At 40.4% G+C, this 17231-nt stretch overlaps 1 protein-coding gene across 4 annotated transcripts in view; it reads left to right on the forward strand.

The window, feature by feature from the left end:
- The window catches only part of ralgapa2 (Ral GTPase activating protein catalytic subunit alpha 2), an 89173-nt gene that overhangs the window by 11818 nt on the left and 60124 nt on the right, over positions 1-17231 (forward strand). For all 4 annotated transcript variants that reach the window (XM_084569665.1, XM_084569666.1, XM_084569668.1 and 1 more), the window contains exons 2-8: positions 4383-4490; positions 4877-4926; positions 13093-13150; positions 14575-14618; positions 14753-14933; positions 15097-15212; positions 15890-16028. In XM_084569665.1, coding sequence (XP_084425791.1) covers positions 4383-4490; positions 4877-4926; positions 13093-13150; positions 14575-14618; positions 14753-14933; positions 15097-15212; positions 15890-16028 — 696 coding nt within the window. The remainder of the gene's footprint in view (positions 1-4382; positions 4491-4876; positions 4927-13092; positions 13151-14574; positions 14619-14752; positions 14934-15096; positions 15213-15889; positions 16029-17231) is intronic.

A 17231-nucleotide genomic window follows, 5' to 3' on the forward strand; every position in this document is an offset into this window, starting at 1 on the left:
ATATCGGCTCACAGTGCTGACAACCATTGTACAACTTCATCCTCTCAGCCAAACATTGCCCCTGGAAAAAAGGACAAAAAAAGCAGAGAGATGGGAAATAGAGGAGGACTTTCTTCCCCTCCCAGCCACTGTTTGACCCTGCTGCTATTTTTGCAAGAGATGGAGATGTTTTTTTTTACACACATGACAGACATCGAGAAAGCCTAATGCAGCCGCTGGCTATTAGTAACTGACAGTATGATCAGAATTCTCATTACGTCCTTTTCATAGGTTTGCCGTACTGTAAGTCTGGTTAGTGTCGTGTCAGCTGTTTCCAAGACGGTCAGCATCCACCTGAGATACTCACTTGCTGTCGACACTCTTGGGATGTGGTTTAAAAAGATATTTTGCCCCCTTATCCTCCACCGTCATGCTTCAGTGACTGGTATTTGAGCAGATGGGGAGCAGCGAGTCTGAAGGCTAGAGAGCAAGGGATGACAGGCTCTGTGAGACATGCAGCATGACATGCGAAACTGGCCCACCCCCATCAGCTCTTCATGCACTCAACAATATTCAAATTAGAGTCAGTATTTCTTCCTTCTCTTTCTTTGTCTCTCTTGCGTACACTGGAACATCATTTTCACTGACCAGACCTGCCAATTTATAAAATACAGAGCACACATAGTATGGTCAAGACCTTATAGTATTAGTATCATGTTAAACTAACAATGTCACTCTGAGCAAGCTCTTGGGTTGTTCGGTTGATTTAAGAGAAGAGTGGAGAGAAGGAAAGGATGAGCACCGAGAAACAGACATGTAGTAGAGATGTAATTTAACTATATTAGGTGATGTTCTTTGGAAATTATCTTAAACAGACAGCCTTAGAAGTGGCCTAATTATGGAACACAGGACACATCTGTTCTTACTTTCTTGTTTGAGGGGTTTTGGTGGAAAACATTAAGCAAATCAGCTGTAAATGTAACAGTTTAAACCTGTTTTATATGAACAGCAGTCCACTAATATGCAAGATCCCACCGTATGATGCTTTTCAAATTTAGCTTCACTGAGGATTTTCTCAACTGTTCATTTCCACTCCTTTTATCCGGATGCTAACAAGCTTTCAGTGAACATTTTTCAATCAAATAAACAACTTAAAAAAAATATATATATAAAACTGATCAACCTGATGCGTCAAAATTGTAGTGCCTTCAGACTCTAGACCTGGGGTATTATTTGTGGTCCTAAATATCTATAATAGACGAAAAATACATTTTTTAGACTGTTTATTGACCTACACATATTAGATAACATATTAGCCTCAACACTATGTGTAGTTGTTGCTGAAGAGCACATTTTGCCTACAACCCCAGCTCTGGTGTTAGCTGTTGCAACTTGTGCCTGAGCGGCGTATTGTTGTATCCACTTTACAGTAACTGTGTAACTAAATCACTGCTTTGATAATCATTACTGCGACAGTTAAAGTTTTCTAAGGCTCCATAATATGTGTGAGGGTGTGTGCACTCACGTGTGTGAGTGTGTGTCCTTAAATGTCAGTTGAGCTTAGTTTAAAGCTGGTAGCGAGGAGTATTTAATAAAGTGTTTCTTTGAGAGATCGTTTTCAAGTACTGCAGATTTTCTTTTGTGTCACAGAGTGGCATCTAAAATACAAATGAGCAATTTAGAGAGCCATTGTTCAATGTAAAATGAATCACTGGCTACCTGTGGGCAGTGTTTGCCAGGATCACCTTAGCAGTCCTTGAGTAAAATCTGCACTCTAGTACTCTACTGTATCAAACTGTTGAAGGTTTTGCGTAGTTAAAAAATAAAGCTGCAGGATTGCTTCACATCTCTTATTACTCTGTTAACAATTCAGCTTAAAATACTGCAAGCCTTGGAATTTCTTGAGGGAGGTGCTTACATTGGTGGCCCCATGGCCTAATGTTTCTGTGATTGGCTGAGACCACCACCTGTTTTTTTTCATTAACGATTTATTTATGTAACTTCATTTTTGTTCTTTTAATAGTCCGCCTCTTTGAGACTTCACCGTGGTAAATAATTAACCTGTAAAGCACACTTCAAAGCGTGTGCTAATAGGTACAGGCAGTTGGAGTTGAGCCATATCATGCACGCTCCTGTCGCACTGATTTGTGCCTTTCACAGACCAGGGCAGTGACTGAATGAAAGTTAAGCCATCTTTAGGAACTTTTGTCCAATGGATAGGTGCTTAAACATAACATCAGACTCTTTCTCAAATAATGTTGGACAGCTGTTCAGCTTTCAAAATTATGTATTATGTTTAATTGAAGAAGGGAAGCCTATAGCCTGTAATGTTTCTTTTTTGTTGGTCTTTTTCATTGGACACACATTTTTGTACTATGTTTCCAACCCAACCGAATCCAACGCAGCTCATGTGGCTTCTTGTTCCTGTACCATCTCTTCTTCATTTATGACTGGGACTACTTACGTTTCTCCAAAATTGAGCTGATCATAGTTAACGCCAGTTTCAACTTCTAGCTGGGAGTGGGCATGTCACCTGCAACTGCTAATTTACAACAGTTTATTTTATTTTATTTTATTTATTTTGCTTTTATGGTACGCCTTGATTAGCTGTTGAAGTTATAGGCAAGATCAGGCAGCTCCAAAGCTTTAAGCAGAAATTACAAAGGTTTTAGAGACGTTTGATTTGATTTTCCCATCATTCGTCTTCATTATCCTGGCTTTAATGTCAGGGCAAAGATAAGTCATCAGAATCTTTGTCACATAATACATCATTCCTGCACTCCCTGGAAGCTGGAAGCAGCTTCTGGGTTTCTTCCAGGTTGCCATGTGTTTGTGGGAGAATCGCAACAGAAGGTGAACCTTAATTGCTGTTACTTTGCCAGGAATCCTCCTGGCCTATATTTGACTATTTAGGGCAGGCCCATCTCAAGTTGTATAAGCATGGTAAACACTAGCAGTTGTTTACATGAAGCATTGTGAATTTTTTGAAGTGCTAGTCAGTTTGTGTAAACTTGTATTTAATCCTCAGAAAAACCTTTAAAGCACACCTTTAAAGAAGGATTTTTTAAAACAATGGATAAATCTGGTTGGCAGTCGAGAAAGCATGAATATACTTAATAGGTAAAAATATTCAAGCAACAGAAGTGGATGTTTGCAGGATGCACAACAATGATCATACACATATATTTTGCCCAGGAGAGTCTTTGAGTGGGAATTAAAAGTAAATCCCACTGAGCTTGATGGGATACCATGGAGAAAAAATTGAAAAGATTGTTGTTGCTGTAGTATGAATGAGCTGTCAGTTGTGCTTGGAAGCATGGAGGAAACTTTCACCATAGCTATTACAAAAACTATTTGATTCCATGCCCACAGTTGTCAAGCAGTTGTGCAAGCTTAGGGTTGGCATTGCCAAACTAACCGTTAACTGTGGTCTTAAGTGAAGCCTTCCTCTCTTGGGTGTGTATATAGTACCACTCAAAAGGACTTATTATTCTACACTTAAAACCTTTTTGTTTAATGTTTTTGGTTGTCAAGTGTATTTGAGCTGTCTTTCTTTAAAATAAACTGCGATATGTGTTGGATTCACTGTACCTCAGCCTGGGCTCTGGCTGGAACCTTAGCATATACAGTATTTACTGAGTGCATCTTCTGGATTGCTCTTGCTTTCAGTCAACAGCAATCAGTATATTGTGGAGCAGTGTTTAAGCCAGTAGGATGGAGATGAATATATCCTCAGCAAATAATTTAAATGTAGTTTGGTCCCACATTTATGTTCCTGCGTTCCTGTTCAAAGATGTGTGTCTTTGTACAGGAACTCCACATTACACAATACAAATCATTTATACTGCACCTTATCAGAAAATCTAGGTTTTTGAAATCTCTGCACTTAGATCGATTGTATTATGACAGATTCGGAAGCATGGTTGTTTCACAACATCTCTAAAAAACAGTCAGTCCGCTAGTGGTTACAGGTGAAGGTTTGGTGCAGTTACGCAGAGAAAGGAAGTGAAGCAATTTTCATTGATGTAGAACAGATGGGAAGCCACCATCTGCACAACTGCAATGCTTGACACTGTCATTTAGGAATTAAATTAACAATGCATATGTTTTCAGTGACAAAGAGAGACACCACGTGGAAGCATTAGGTCTCTCAAAACCCATATAAAGCTGACACTTGGACACAACTGATTACAGAGATTCAAATACAACCCATAGTACTACTAAAATGACCTTACAGTCTATCTTTAGCCATGGGTTGTGACTGTTTGTTTAGAAAATATATATGTAATTCTGAGAAAGAAAATCATAGACTAGTCAATTTAACTGAAATGCAGTGAGTCATAGATGTAAGATGTAAATGTTTTCTCATTTACTGACAATATTTTTCCCCTTCTTTTCTACAGATATTGACAAGAGTGAACTGAAGACATTCTTTGAGAGCAACTGCTCTCAGATTTATTTTATCTTCTATGAAAATTTCATTACACTGGAAAGCAACTTAAAACAAAAAGGTGAGCTGTTTTTTATTTATTTTTTTTTTGTGAACTGCATCCTAGTTGACCGCCACCCTCGATGGTGGTTCAATAATTAACCCTCTCCCTGCTTGCAATGGTGCACATTATGGTTAAGGTTATTTTACTTCTGCCCTACATTTTCAGAACAATACGCATAATTAGAGAATCAATTTCTGGTTAAGACCAGTATAACGGTGTCGGTTTAGCCCGCCTTCTACACATTTGGAGTAGGGGGATTCATTCGCACTGGGAGCATTCTCTTCTGGTTAACAGTCTACAAAATGGCTCATGTTATGGATACATTATTGATCAAGCTAATGCAGTATAGCTTCAGGCTATGTGTTTAAAAACCTCGTACTAAAAGCTCTTTCTTTGTGTTTCAGGGAACAAATCTCAAAGGGAGGAGCTGGACTCTATCCTCTTTATTTTTGAAGTAAGTCGTTTGTCATGTTCTGCGCTGATGTCTCTGTCTCTGATTTCCGCTGATAGCTGCTATAGCTTCAGCCTGTTTACTGCTGCACTGAGGGGTGGGATCTTAGTTTCCATGGTCCCACACAGCAAACCCTGGCTACTTCCTGAATTTGCCTCAAACTGCCGGGAAAACAAGACTGTGCACATGTAAAACCCCTTAGCTCAGTCATTTCTAGCTCCACATTTAGCACATTTCTTCTTTTTAAAAACTAGGTGTGTATGCAAATCTGAGAGGGTGTGTCTGGTGTCTCCTATGCAACACTTTTGTTGGCTTTGTGGCCCATCCCTCTGTTTTTCTGAGAACCTTTATGTTGCACATGCAGGTTAAAGTCCCCTACCTTGTTTTCCCACCTGACTGCGAAAGCAGCTCGAGTTTCCAATACAAACAGTCAGTTCTCCTGTTACATTTGCTGAGGGCAGGCCTGTAAGGATGGCTGCAGATCAGAATGGAGGGCTGTGTGTTTGTCCGTTTTTGTACAGTATGTCTTGTCCTAGATTTTCTGATCACCTGGGAGTACTGTTGGACTGCTCCTTGAGTTATATCCAACACTGAGTGTATATACCCTCCAGCTAAAAAGAAGCACAATATAGGATCCTTAACATTGTAATTAGACCGACGGACCAATTCATGAGTTTGTTACTGTAGCATCAGACCAGATACTGCTGTACTCTGTCCAGCTATGGATTCTTAATTTGCAAGTCAGGCATATCTAATGCAACTGGGACTCTGTTATCACATTACATTTTTGGTCCTGTCTGGGTGAGGCACTATGCACTTAGTAGTGCATTTCAAAGCGTGCATTATTTGCAATTTGCTCGTCTGCAGATGTTCCTTCAAGCTGGTTCTCGTCTGCTGTGTAGATGTGAAATTAGTTTCTAATCAGAATGAAAAATTTCATCATGATTTCCATCCTGTTTCATCAGCTTGTCATTAAGAAAGCCACCCTGCCTTTCCGCACACATCCAGTCATCTGACCTGTAAATAAAACCTGGATTCGTGCCTCTTACATATTTATCGAGTCATCTTTTGAGAAAGAACTAATATTGAAAGCAGCTTAACCCTCATTTGTCCCCTTTTAGCCCCTGCCTGTGACAACGTGTGCTTTTACCCGTGCACTGAGAAGATAAGCTCGCTTTGAGTGGTGTGTACAGGACAGATACGGGGTTGCTTTGATCCTGAGATCTGGTACACTGCACGGACTTTCTCTTTAAACCATATTACATTAGGCGTGTTGATTATACTGTATGTGGTCATGAATAAGATATCAATGAATACTTTTGTGCCCACAAACGTCACTGCTAATATTTATTATGTTTTTTTGTTTTCCCCAGAGGCTATATTATGTAACACAGATGCATGACAGTGTTCAGTAGAGGATTACACTTTATCTAAATGTGTATAATTACTTTTAGTCACAGGAATCAACCAAACCCGAGCAGCCTTTGTCCCGCAGGTCTCAGAGCAGTGTGTGGAGTATCCTGTGAATGGATACTGGTTAGGACAAAAGCCATTTTGCAGCACAGTGCTTAGTGACACACTTTGATGCTATATGACAGATTAAGAAGAATAGCACAGCTCAACATTACTGCCTCTGTTATTCTCTGTAAAGAATTTCCATGGAAGGCCATGTTTACGTCCTCATTTCTCCAGAGACATGAGAAATATTGTTCTTTGCATCACCTGAATCCCTTCTTGTATTCAAATGTGGCCGACATGTACACATACAGTACACATTTCCTGCGTCTGTTTGCTTCGAGGCAGCTATGTGGGGATTACTAAGCTGTCATCATGAGGTATGTGACCCCTTTTTTGCAGGTTTCTGTGGGGGAGCATGATCTCCCATGCTGAGCCCGTTTGAGTAATGGATATCTAGAGGGGGTAATCTTTTGTCCTTCTCCCTAAACTCTGCTTGTACGCTCCACCCCACCCCCACCAGCAGCTATCGCCATCCCCTTCCAGGATTTCTTTGTGTCTGCTGCCACAGAGGCATCCTACCATGGCAGCTGTTGATGCTGCACCAGAACTGTCCTGTGAATGAGAGACCTGAACTGAAACGCCCGTCTCATTACCTTCCATCACATTTTATTGGGATATATCTTCACTCTAGGGTTTTAACTCTGTAAACACATCATACAATTTATTTTAATTTTAATTCCATCTTCACAGATCATTTATTATTGCAAAATAGCTAATAGTTCTTTTTGAACCTTCTTGGATCTTTTTCATTTGCCCCAAATTGCTTAGTACTTAAAAGTAGTACTGTAAGATACAAACAAGTAAGCCTTTAAACAACCATCTGTGGTTTTTCAGTACAGTATGTGCGCTAATTTCACATTATTTATGAATAGTTCAAAGGTAAAATATAATTTTGATTTTATACTATTAGTTTTACTAGGTTTGCATGTCTGGTTTCCTCATACTTGTTGCCGAAGGCCGCTGATGAAATAATTAGCAGGCCATCCTCAAAGTGTCAATAGATGCCTGCGACAACTATGAGAGAGCTACAGTGTCCTGTGGTGGAATTAGGGCAACATTTATTGCCTGGATACATGACAAAGTTGCAGTTAAACAGAAGTGATAAAGAGTAAGCCAATGAGAAAACGTGACATCTTCACTCGTCTTTGCAAGGGCACACGTGGCTCAAAAGGCCGTGACACACCAAATCAGCGGTTTGACATTTTCTGGTGGTGGGCCATCATTGACTGTCTGTCGTACTAGTTGGTCAGGTGAGTCCCACTACTGACACTGATCTCACCCCTGCCGCTTTTGAGCCAATTGAGCATCTTAAATAGGCAGCTGAACTTGTTGGAAATGCACTAAGTGCGTGATATGCCCAATTGGTGTTTGTGCTGCCTCTTTGTGATTTATTCAAGTGCAACTTTTAGACAAAGCCGACGTGTGGTATAGTTACAAAGGCCTAAGAATAAGAAAAACTTTTATTTGTCCCACAATGGGGAAATTGTAGTTTGCAACAGCATACAGAAATGGCAGAGATTGCACAGATTGAATCGTCAGATTTTGCACAGACTGGTGTAGCTGGGTTATGAAGTTATTACGCCTTATGGTGTAATAATATTGCACATATTAGGAGTGCTTCTTTTGAAGCCTGACAGCAGCAGGAAGGAAAGACCTTCTGTATCTTTCCTTCACACATCGGGGGTGAAGCAGTGAAGCTGCTCCTCAAAGTCACTGAAGCTGCTCCTACTTACATCAAGTCTCAAAGAGAATAAGAATTAAATTGTCTGATGAGACTATCATTGAGAAATTGAGGCTTGAACGCCACCAGTCAAGTGTTACATACTAAGAGCCACCATGAAACTGTGTGATAAAAAGAGGGTCAAAATTTTTGCCAGATAACATGCTTCAGTCAGCAAAGAATCTGCAACTTTATAGGAAACATTGACCCCAAACGTAAACCAAGCTCAAACCTCAGTCCATTTGAGAACTTGTCTGAGAATTATTGAGCCACTACTGCAACTACTGTTGGCACCTGAGACAAAAGTTCCTGGTTCGAATCCCTGGGATTTCTCATCCTTTTCTCCCACAACATCCACAGCTAAAATTCAGTTGAGTACAAACCCTAATCTTGATGAGTTGAATGCAGAAGTCAGATGTCCTGTGTGAAAACATATGGACACAGTATTAAAATACACATATAAAGAGAATAGTTGAAAAGCAGCAGTACTCGGTGATCTGCTGAATAGATACATTTATGCACAAGGACTCAAGGCTACAGTTGTTGTCCTAGGTCTGAATACTTGGAATAACCATAGGTGTGTTTTACTGATCTGTGTCAGAGTTTAACTTACTTTGAATAGTTTCTGTTTCCCATCGGCAGCCTTGTATTGGAATCAGGGTGTATCGTCTGCAGGTACATTGTAATCAAACAGAAGTATATAACAAGAGAGATATTACACAGCTGTTATAGACAAACACAGTACAGTACATGTGGAACCAGTTTGTGGTTTAGAATCCAGTTATTGCGGTCACAAGACCAGAGTGAGCTTCTCAGGCCACAAGGGACCAGAGTTTGTTTACACTCCTGTATAACTATACATGACCTCTTGCTGTCTAAAAGCAGTTTGATGGTGGTGCAGCTTAGGGTTGTGGGACAGGTTAAGGGACAGCCCTCACCAGTAACTCTCGGAGGGAAGTCTGTGCATATCCTCTTTCTGTCCAGGATGTGACCTCACCATGACCTGTTGTCTGTCATCCGGACCTGACTCAGCGTTGTGAATTCCCCTTGTCATCCTCTTTATGTGTCTCTATATGTGGGTAAATCAGCCATCTACATGTAGTTGGCTTTATTTTAGATGTAGACGTGACCCAGGGCGGTGTCTGCAGCATTATGCATATAGAGTCTGAATATGCAGCATGTTGGTGGCTGATTTATCTTTATTTAACCATGGTTTGAGATTTTAATCATCTAACTTTAATCATTATATTGGCAACTGTGACAGCATAGTTTATAGAAACCAAAACAGAGACAGAAACCAGTGAGCGGAGGAAAGGGAGAGACTTAAAACTAATTTAGATCAAGGCTTATTATTGTCTACCTGACAAACATAGGATTATTATCGTCACTTATATTCAATGAAATGACATTGTGGCCTATCCATGTAAATGGTCAATATTTAGGTCATTAATAACACAGTGTAACTATCGCAAACAGCCTGATGTATCTGCATCACATTCTTCTTAATGCATATCTGAGGAAGAGTAACTGAAACAGCTCCAATCATTGGCTAACATGACTGAGCAATTTACCCAGGGCCATTTAGCTAAGTGATTTCTTTTTTTCTCTTTATGCAGCCCCTAGTTATGACTGACAGCTCACCAGCAGGGGGAATATTGGTTAATGCATGAATGCAAATTTACTAAGTGTAGCTTGGGTCTGCACATGGAGCAGGCTGAGTAAATGAATCTTGATGTCTGAGTCATTCATTTTACTGATACAGAACATTTTTTGGCACCGGGAAGCGCTTTGAACTTTTCATGGACTCATATATTTAATAAAAAAATTGGTAAAAAATTTGGTAACATTATAATTAGATCCCTTCCTTCATCTAAGATTTGTGAAAAGAATTTCAGATGGGCCTAAAGGAAGCATGCTGCGGCTTGGCTCTTTCACATAGTCCAAAGAAGAACCTGGGGCTGATGGCTGAGCTCAGTGGCAGTGAGAAGCAGGGCACAGAGTCTGATTGCATTGTGCTGCTGCCACCCTCTGGTCACATAGGAGAATGAAAACATCCTAGAAATGCTCTTCATACCCGAGTATACTGGTAAATAATGACAGAATAGGAGTCCTGTTTTTCAGGCTTTAATCTCGATTGTATGTGGGCCTCATGGAATATATGTTACTAGCTTTAGATTCCCAAAGAACACAAGCAGAGACATTTGGTTAGCATGTAAATAAGCTGTCTAGGTTGGTCCACACTCTTGGGACTGAGCTTACTCTGTATTTTAAACAGAGCATGTGTGTAACTAGTGTCATCTCTCATACTGTACTTAAGGCCTACGAGTGAATGCGGTATCACTGTGTCTCATTTTTTGTCTTATATTCCGTGTGTTAAAAAACATTATACTGTCAGTATGTCACTTGCAATGCACTGCTACACTGTTCCCTTTTTTTTTACACTCTACATGTTGCCTGTGTTTTCCAAGAGGATTGTCATGCTGGACATTTTCTGATTAGTTTTTATGATTGTTGGTAGGTTGGTGTCTTTCGTTGTCCTTAGATGGCGTCCTTAGATGTCATAAATCCCAAACAGTATGTAAATTACTAAATTTCTTCCTAGAGTGCCTTCTATTGCTGCTATCGAAAAGCCCTTTTAGACCACCTCTGCGAGCTGTATATTCTGTGTCATGTTCAGGCTCTGGCCCTGGAAACCTAAGTGCGGATCATGTAAATGTGTTAAGGCTGCAGTTGCACCACCATAATGCCCCTATCTTTATGCTGGAGTATGGCTGCAGATTAGAGTAACTCTACCGACCATCCAGTCCGGCAGTCTTTGCATTCGCCTCGTATCAGCCAGTAAATTCCTCATTGTTGCGCCCGCCATTCCAGCTCCACGGGGAGTATTTCTGAGCTAGCTTCTCCATCTCATTCCCACTCTCCCTTCCTGGTGCTCTGCGAGGAGAGAGAAAAACGAGACGTTATTGTGTCTGCATGCACTCGCACGCACACGCAGGGAAAGGCTTAAGCGGGCTACCCTGCTGTGCTACTGCCTAGCATAATGTCTCTGCTGTCCCAAGGAGACAGAGTGAAGGAGGCCAGTAGAGAGCCTGTACATAGATGTTATAATCCCACAAGGGATCAATACCCAGGTGCAGCCACACGCCTGTACACGCATATCATCACGTCTCCGGATCAGAGAGAAGTTGAACAGCGCAGATAGTCATCCAGCGTTCTCTTAAAGTGGTGTATGCCTTTCAGTATGTCATGTGTCACTGATAATGACTAGGATTTAGTGTCAGAGGACGAGAAGGGAAAGGTAAAGTTGGAGGATGATGAGGGAAGAAGGAAGTTGTTGACAAACTGAGACCCTCAAAACACAAGATGCTTTCTGGGCCACCACAGCTCTCAGCATAATGTGGCAAAGCACTGGGCGAAAGAGTGGTATCATATGTCATCTTTCAAACCATGGAAGATTTTTTTTTTTTTTTTACCAGAACAATGATGTGGTTGTCTAAAACCACAGAAAGACATAGAATGACATGAAATAATGATCACATATCATAAATCGAGTCATAAATACTTCTTTATAACCTACCTGACATAGTAATTCTAAGATATCAGATTAAGTTTCATTGATTAAATAGTTTAATCTACATAAACTCCATTGTTGTGTCAACAAATTTTAAAAAACTTGATATTCCAAATATGTTCTGTTATTCTCCTTTACCACAAAACATTGCTTTCTTTCTGTCTCAGCTGTAGCTCTGTGTGGCTGGTGAGGACTTTATCTTTGTTCTTCTGTCTTGTGCATTTATCCGTCATGCTCCGTATCCTTCTCTTCGCCCATGTTTCTCACTCTCCGGGGCAGATGAGCTTTTTATCATGCCGACCAGTGCTGGTTGTCTGGTTGAGTGGGTCAGAGCTGCATACGTAAAGCGGTAAAGGACAGGCTTGACCTCTACATAGCAATCATGAAGTCGTATTGGGTCAGTGATTAGGATTTGATGAGAAGCGAGCCATTTGGGGCATCAGTTGCTCACAGTGAATTGACTATTAACTAGCCGTGCGTGCACGGGTGCACACATCTGGCTTCCCCGCGGCCTTTTTTCATCTCTCCAGGGGGACCCAGTTAACCTGTCGCCGCATTCAAGAATAATGATAGGCTGCTGAAAGGTTAGGGCGCACTAATTGAGTTGTAAAGCGGTTGTTGGTGAGGTGATGAGTGCTGTCCTGCGGTACAGGGTTCTGTGGACATGCTGGAGGGAAAGGGCAAGTACGCTGCTATACTGCTTTGGTCATGCCATTTACCAAAGTAAAGCCAGTTGTTAAATATGCAGCTATCTCCTTTATATGTGACTGTTGCAGCAGCAACATACAGGCACTCAGCATACCATACATGCATGCATACATACATACATACATACAAACATACATACAAAGGATACAAAGACCGTTTATTTATCCTAAAAAAAAAAGGAAAAAAATATACAACATCCAAAAATCTACCATGTGCACTAAATAGAATAATAAATAAACCAGAAAGTATTCCCCATAGACATTGGTACCTCCGTTGGGGATTATGCCCTGGCAAAGATCTGCCGGGCTAGCGACATAGTCATACAGGTCATCTGAGAGCTGTAGAGTTGAATTTGTTTACAACAAAAGGGCTCTGGTTTGTCGTAGGACTATCCAGTTCAGATATTTCTTTCTCTGTTTCAGTTTAAATACACCTCATAATAACATCCCAGTGGCGTTTTAGCAGACTAACATTTGGATAAGAATTGACTTTTGCTACGCTAGGCTAATGTAATGTAGTTTCTTGGTTCAAAGTATGTTTCTGGAAGGACAATAATGAATGCTAATGCTGTTACTTTCCCTGAAATGTACCAAACTTACCAATACATTTGTCCTTTATGAACCTAATCATAACTTCTTTTGTTTCTCATCAGAAAATTCTACAACTTCTGCCTGAGAAAATCTACAACCGATGGCAGTTTCACAGTATAGGTATGTATTGTTGACGCTGTATTGCATGTTAACCGTTTCTCTTTGTGATGCCTGGCAGGTTGTTATACGTTGTGAATTTCTTCTTTCTTCGTTGAGCTTCAGTAACCTCTAAGATACACTTTAGGACAAAAAAATGTCACCACCACTGTGCCTAAGCCTTCTATAATGAAGAGAAAATAATTAGTCTTAGAAGGGGTTGTAAATGGGAAATGCAAATTAGCACTTCATTTGAAATGCAAATAAGTAATTGAATTATGCTTCCATGATTTCAGTCCTGCACAAAAAAAAAAAAAAAAGAAAAATCCTTGGAAGAAGCGATAACCCCAATTATAACTGTTGTTTTTCAGCCTCTGGCAGCTGAACAGTCTAGGTCTAGATCACTGCTGCAGATTTGCTTTTGCCTTGGGCTTGTAATTTCAAATATCAAGACTCATCTCTGGGTGGATGCCCCGGACAAATTCACCATTTTGTCTGCCACTGGGCAGCAAATCATTGAAGGTTTAACGCTGCCTCTTAGCCTCTCCTGCACACAAAGAGTTTCCTTTTCCCCTCATCAGTTCAGGTGTCACTGGTCAAGATGCGGTGCTGCTATTTGTGTTCTTCAGCCACTTTCACATTATTTTTATCACAGTTTACATCCACTTCCATTGAAGACGTTTGTGGTCAAATAGTTGGGCAGAGAACATCAGAGAAGACATTGATGACTTGATCGTTTTGTCCACTTAGCTGAGGATTGCAAGGTCACAGACATTTGACACAGGCCATTAAGATGCTGAGGAAAATCCTCACATCTTTTATCATCCTTTAGAACTGAGCCCAGAGCCTATGAAATCATTCCTCTACACATCTATGTGTCCAACGTCCTCATGAGAGCCCCGGCAAACACGTTCACAGACTGACAGGTTGACATGCAAACACATACCTTGGCTACAAATTCCACACTGACCACTTAAAGATGTTTGAGCCATGTTACTCAGTAAAGGACCTTCTTGATCAAAACACACCTCTTAACCCACTTTGACCCTCTTTTAATAAGAACTTAAAATTGCTATTAGGACCGAACAAAACGTCTTCCAAACCTTGGTGTCCTCATAAGAACGGTGCTGCCAGCAGCCTGTCAAGCCCGTGTCCTAGCTCACACACTCAGACCTCTTCCGCCCAAGGTATTTAGCAATCAGAGCAATGTCTCATTTGATTACAGTGGAACCAAATTGCCTTCATGAATGCATGTCGCTGCCAACTGATGTTAATTTTCATCAGGAAAATGTGAAAAGCCACGCCACTCTACCCACTAGTTTGTCAAGACCACCCATCAAGGTCAATTTGTCACAGTGCAGATGACAGCTTTGTGCTGTTTGCGTTGTCTCTTTGCTTGTTGTATAGGATCATTTTTGATAACTGCACCTTTTTTGTCTTTCCTCCAGGTTCTATTCTGAAAAAGCTTCTACACACTGGAAATTCATTCAAGGTAAGTGCTGCAGAGTAGGTGCTGCAGAATGTTGACCTGCACAATCTGATTGCATATATTTCTGTGTTAATTAGATTGTTAAAATTAGCCTCTTTTATGAATATGTTAATATGACCCTTTCTCCTCATGTCTAGATCCGCTGTGAGGGGATCCGTCTCTTCCTGCTGTGGCTGCAGGCTCTGAGGGACAACTGTGCAGAGGAGCAGTTCCTTATCTTTGCCTGTCTGGTGCCAGGATTCCCCGCTGTGCCCTCCTCCAGAGGGCCCTGCACCCTTGACACCATCATTTACAACCCGTTCTCTAACCCCCCGGATGGTGAGGCAATGCAGACACATTGGAATATGCAGGCACATGTGCATGTTGTTTATTTTGTGATATATATATTTGTCAGTGTATCTGACTGTGTTGGCTTCTTTTTCGTGGGGAACTTGTATTCCTACACTTAACTCTGGTCTATTGTCTTTGTCAATCTGAGCAGCCAAGGTGGTGCCTGAGGAGATCACCCCGCTGGTTCCAGCTGTGGTGGGAGAAAAAACTGCAGATGACCCCACGTGCTACATCCTCGAAACACTGCTCAAGTACATGGTCATCCAGGTAATTCATGGTTTTGTGTGTAAAATAAAACACCAGAGCAGATGCATCAAACTCGATGGTATATCATTACTTGATCATTCATCCGACATGTTTAGAGTAACATTAACACTTCTCATGTTCTAGCTTCAGAACAGTGGCCTTAATCAGAATGAATCTGTTTGTTTTTTGTCCCTAGAAATGTTATTTTCCTCTTGTTAGACTTCACTTCCAAATGCTGTTTTCACTTATAAATATTCACAAAAACTCCTTTTACCAATATGTTTTATGTGACGTAAAATGTCATGAAAATGTGCAGTTAACATCTTACTTTGAAGTGTAATACCTTTTTCATTCCCTTAAGAGAAAACCCGTGTCAAACATCTTTACAAATCCGAACAAACACTGTAATCCTACGTATGGTGTTATTGTTTTCTTGAGCCTGATGTGAGTGCTCAGGCATGTAGTTTGTAATCTACCTTACAAGTTAAAAACTAAATGTTGTATCAGTGATTAAATCTTTTATCTTTTGAATATGTGGCCTTAACAGTTTTACTTTTGTATTCTGTTCATTGTCTTAGGCTTCAACTATTCAGACTATTGTGCTGCAAACAATAAGCTGTCATTGTGGGAGTGATGCTGGAACCTTCTCCTCTCTCTGTAGCTTGACCTTGTTTGCCTTTGTGCTGTCTGTCTGCCAGGCATCCAGTTTAGAGTGGAAGAACAAAGAGAACCAGGACACAGGCTTCAGGTTTCTCTTCAGTCTGTTCAAGAAGTACTATCTTCCACATCTTTTCCCCTCATTCACCAAGCTCACCAACCTCTACAAGCCTTTATTAGGTAAGCTGACATAAAGAAAGGAGACATTCACCTGCCACTTAATTAGGTCCAGCTGTTCAACTGCTCAGTAAAGCAAGTATCGGTCAGCCACACGGCAAAAACTTATTTAGACATGAAGATGTGATGAGGAAAATGCCATGGAAGATTTTTGGAAGATGCTGTTCATGTGAGCTACAAACAGGAAGCCAAGGCCACAGTGAGTTCAACAAAATCTAAGGATCGAACATTAAAAAAAAACAAAACATTACCTGGTCTGATGAGTGACAGCTTCTGCTGCTATATTAACATAGTAGGGTCAGAATTTGGTGTAAACAACAGGAAAACATGGACCAATTCTAGTAGTATAATGTTGTAATGGTTTGGGTCAAATGTTGTTGGTACACTTGATCCCTTTATACCAACTGAGCATCATTTGACACCACATAATTGAGTATTGTTGTCGATCATGTCCTTTTATGATCAGCATATCCATCTTTGAATGTCTTCTTCTGGCTGGATCTCAAGAATTCATATAATCTTAGGGTGTTTAGTTAAACACAACAGTAAGTTCACTGATCTACACTGTACTCAATACACCTGAAGCTAGAAAACTATGCATCCTTCCATTCTCCCCCAGTTACCTCTTATTATTATTATTATTATTATTATTATTATTATTATCCTCTAAACTAGATGGTTGCGGTGGGGCTGGAGCCTGCTATTGAAAGAGATGGAGTACATGCTGGACAGATCATCAGTTTATCACAGGGTTAACACAGAAAGACAAACCACCATTCACACTCACATACACACTTGTGGCCAATCTGGAATCCCGAACACCCTGAAAAACCCAAACTCTACACAGAGAGGAATATATGACCTTCTTGCCGTGCTAACCATTACACCACTGTGCCGTCCAGATAGAAAACTAACATACTTAAATTAGTTGGATCTGATTTTTTAAGCTCAGTAGCACTTTCAGTGACACTAAATAGATAACAAATCATAGAAGATAAAGTAATTCCATTTACTAAGAAAAGCATTACTTTGTTATCCCTGTATTATTAATTATTATGTTTTAGTTAAAACAGATAGTGCTGTATTCATTTGTTAGCTATTGTGACATAAACCTTCAGAACAGCAGGTTCTTAAAGAGAAAGTCTGATAGCTAAATAGGAAATAAAATATGACACTATCATGTATTTAATATCATAAATGTTATCC

This window comes from Chelon labrosus, assembly GCF_963514085.1.
Source record: "Chelon labrosus genome assembly, chromosome: 20".
NCBI lineage: Eukaryota > Metazoa > Chordata > Actinopteri > Mugiliformes > Mugilidae > Chelon > Chelon labrosus.